This window comes from Aquarana catesbeiana, linkage group LG10, assembly GCF_042186555.1.
Source record: "Aquarana catesbeiana isolate 2022-GZ linkage group LG10, ASM4218655v1, whole genome shotgun sequence".
Taxonomy (NCBI): Eukaryota; Metazoa; Chordata; class Amphibia; order Anura; family Ranidae; genus Aquarana; species Aquarana catesbeiana.
This window is the reverse complement of record NC_133333.1, coordinates 169,198,599-169,199,560: the sequence shown is the minus strand read 5'-3', so window position 1 is coordinate 169,199,560 and position 962 is coordinate 169,198,599. Positions and strand designations below refer to the sequence as shown.

At 49.0% G+C, this 962-nt stretch overlaps 1 protein-coding gene across 1 annotated transcript in view; it reads left to right on the top strand.

Annotated features, from left to right (window-relative positions):
* The first annotated feature begins 527 nt into the window (after positions 1 to 527).
* Positions 528 to 962, top strand: part of ACAP3 (ArfGAP with coiled-coil, ankyrin repeat and PH domains 3) — a 308,172-nt gene continuing 307,737 nt past the window's right edge. Inside the window, exon 1 of the mRNA XM_073602935.1 lies at positions 528 to 905. Within this exon, the coding sequence (XP_073459036.1) occupies positions 859 to 905 (47 nt within the window). The 5' untranslated portion in view covers positions 528 to 858. The remainder of the gene's footprint in view (positions 906 to 962) is intronic.

The window sequence follows — 962 nt, the reverse complement described above, 5'->3', positions numbered from 1 at the left end:
GCCAAAAAAGGGTCATGAGTGTTGTTTGATTTGTTACAATGCATTTGCAGCACATAAATAATGAACAGAATGGACTGCCTACCTTCATGCAATGCACATTAATATGCGCAATACCGCGTCTTAATGCATGTGCACCAGAACACTGCAACAGATTTCTAAAGATTTACTACACTGCTCACTGGAAGGGTAACAGCTGCTTCTTTTACAAGATGCACCATTTATTTCAATAGTCATTTTATGGAGATGGTATTGTGCATATTTATTTCATTTCTTTAATAATGTGTATCTATAGGTCTGTGTTTGAACAATAAATGGCATTCTGATTCTGTGTACTTTTTTTATTTTTTTTTTTTTATTGTCCATATTGTACAATCAGATTGGCGTAGGGCCAAGCCAGAAATCAGTGACAGACATTGCCTGAGCCAGGCTGAGGTAAACTTGCAGACCTTCCCTCAATAACACAGTGTATGGGGGAACATGCAGACGCTCCCTGCCTGTGTGTCACAGTGCGCGGGTGATAGTTTTCAGACGCTCCCTGGCCGTGACAGTCTGGGAGAGAATTCGTGGACAGGCGGGGAGTTTGCAGACGCTCCCTGGCACTGACAGGCTGGGCTCGTAGCCGGCTGTAGGAGTCGGATCCCGGGGAAGGAGGGAGCGCAGTCTCCGACACTGAGCGCTCCGATCGGCCGGCCTCTGTGCGGTGTGCTGCTCCGGGATCGATCGGTCTGTGTGCGGGGATCTCCTTCCTATGCAAGCCGAGTTGTGTGCACTGATCGCCGTGTGATCTCCATCCCTGGACCCTTCATCTCTGGACCCCTCTTCTCCGCCTGCAATGCACTGAGCACACCCGCCGCAGTCATGACGGTGGATTTTGAAGAATGTATCAAGGATTCGCCCCGGTTCCGGTAAGAGAATGAGATCCTATGGACATCGCACGGTGTGTGTGCACACAGCATCCATCC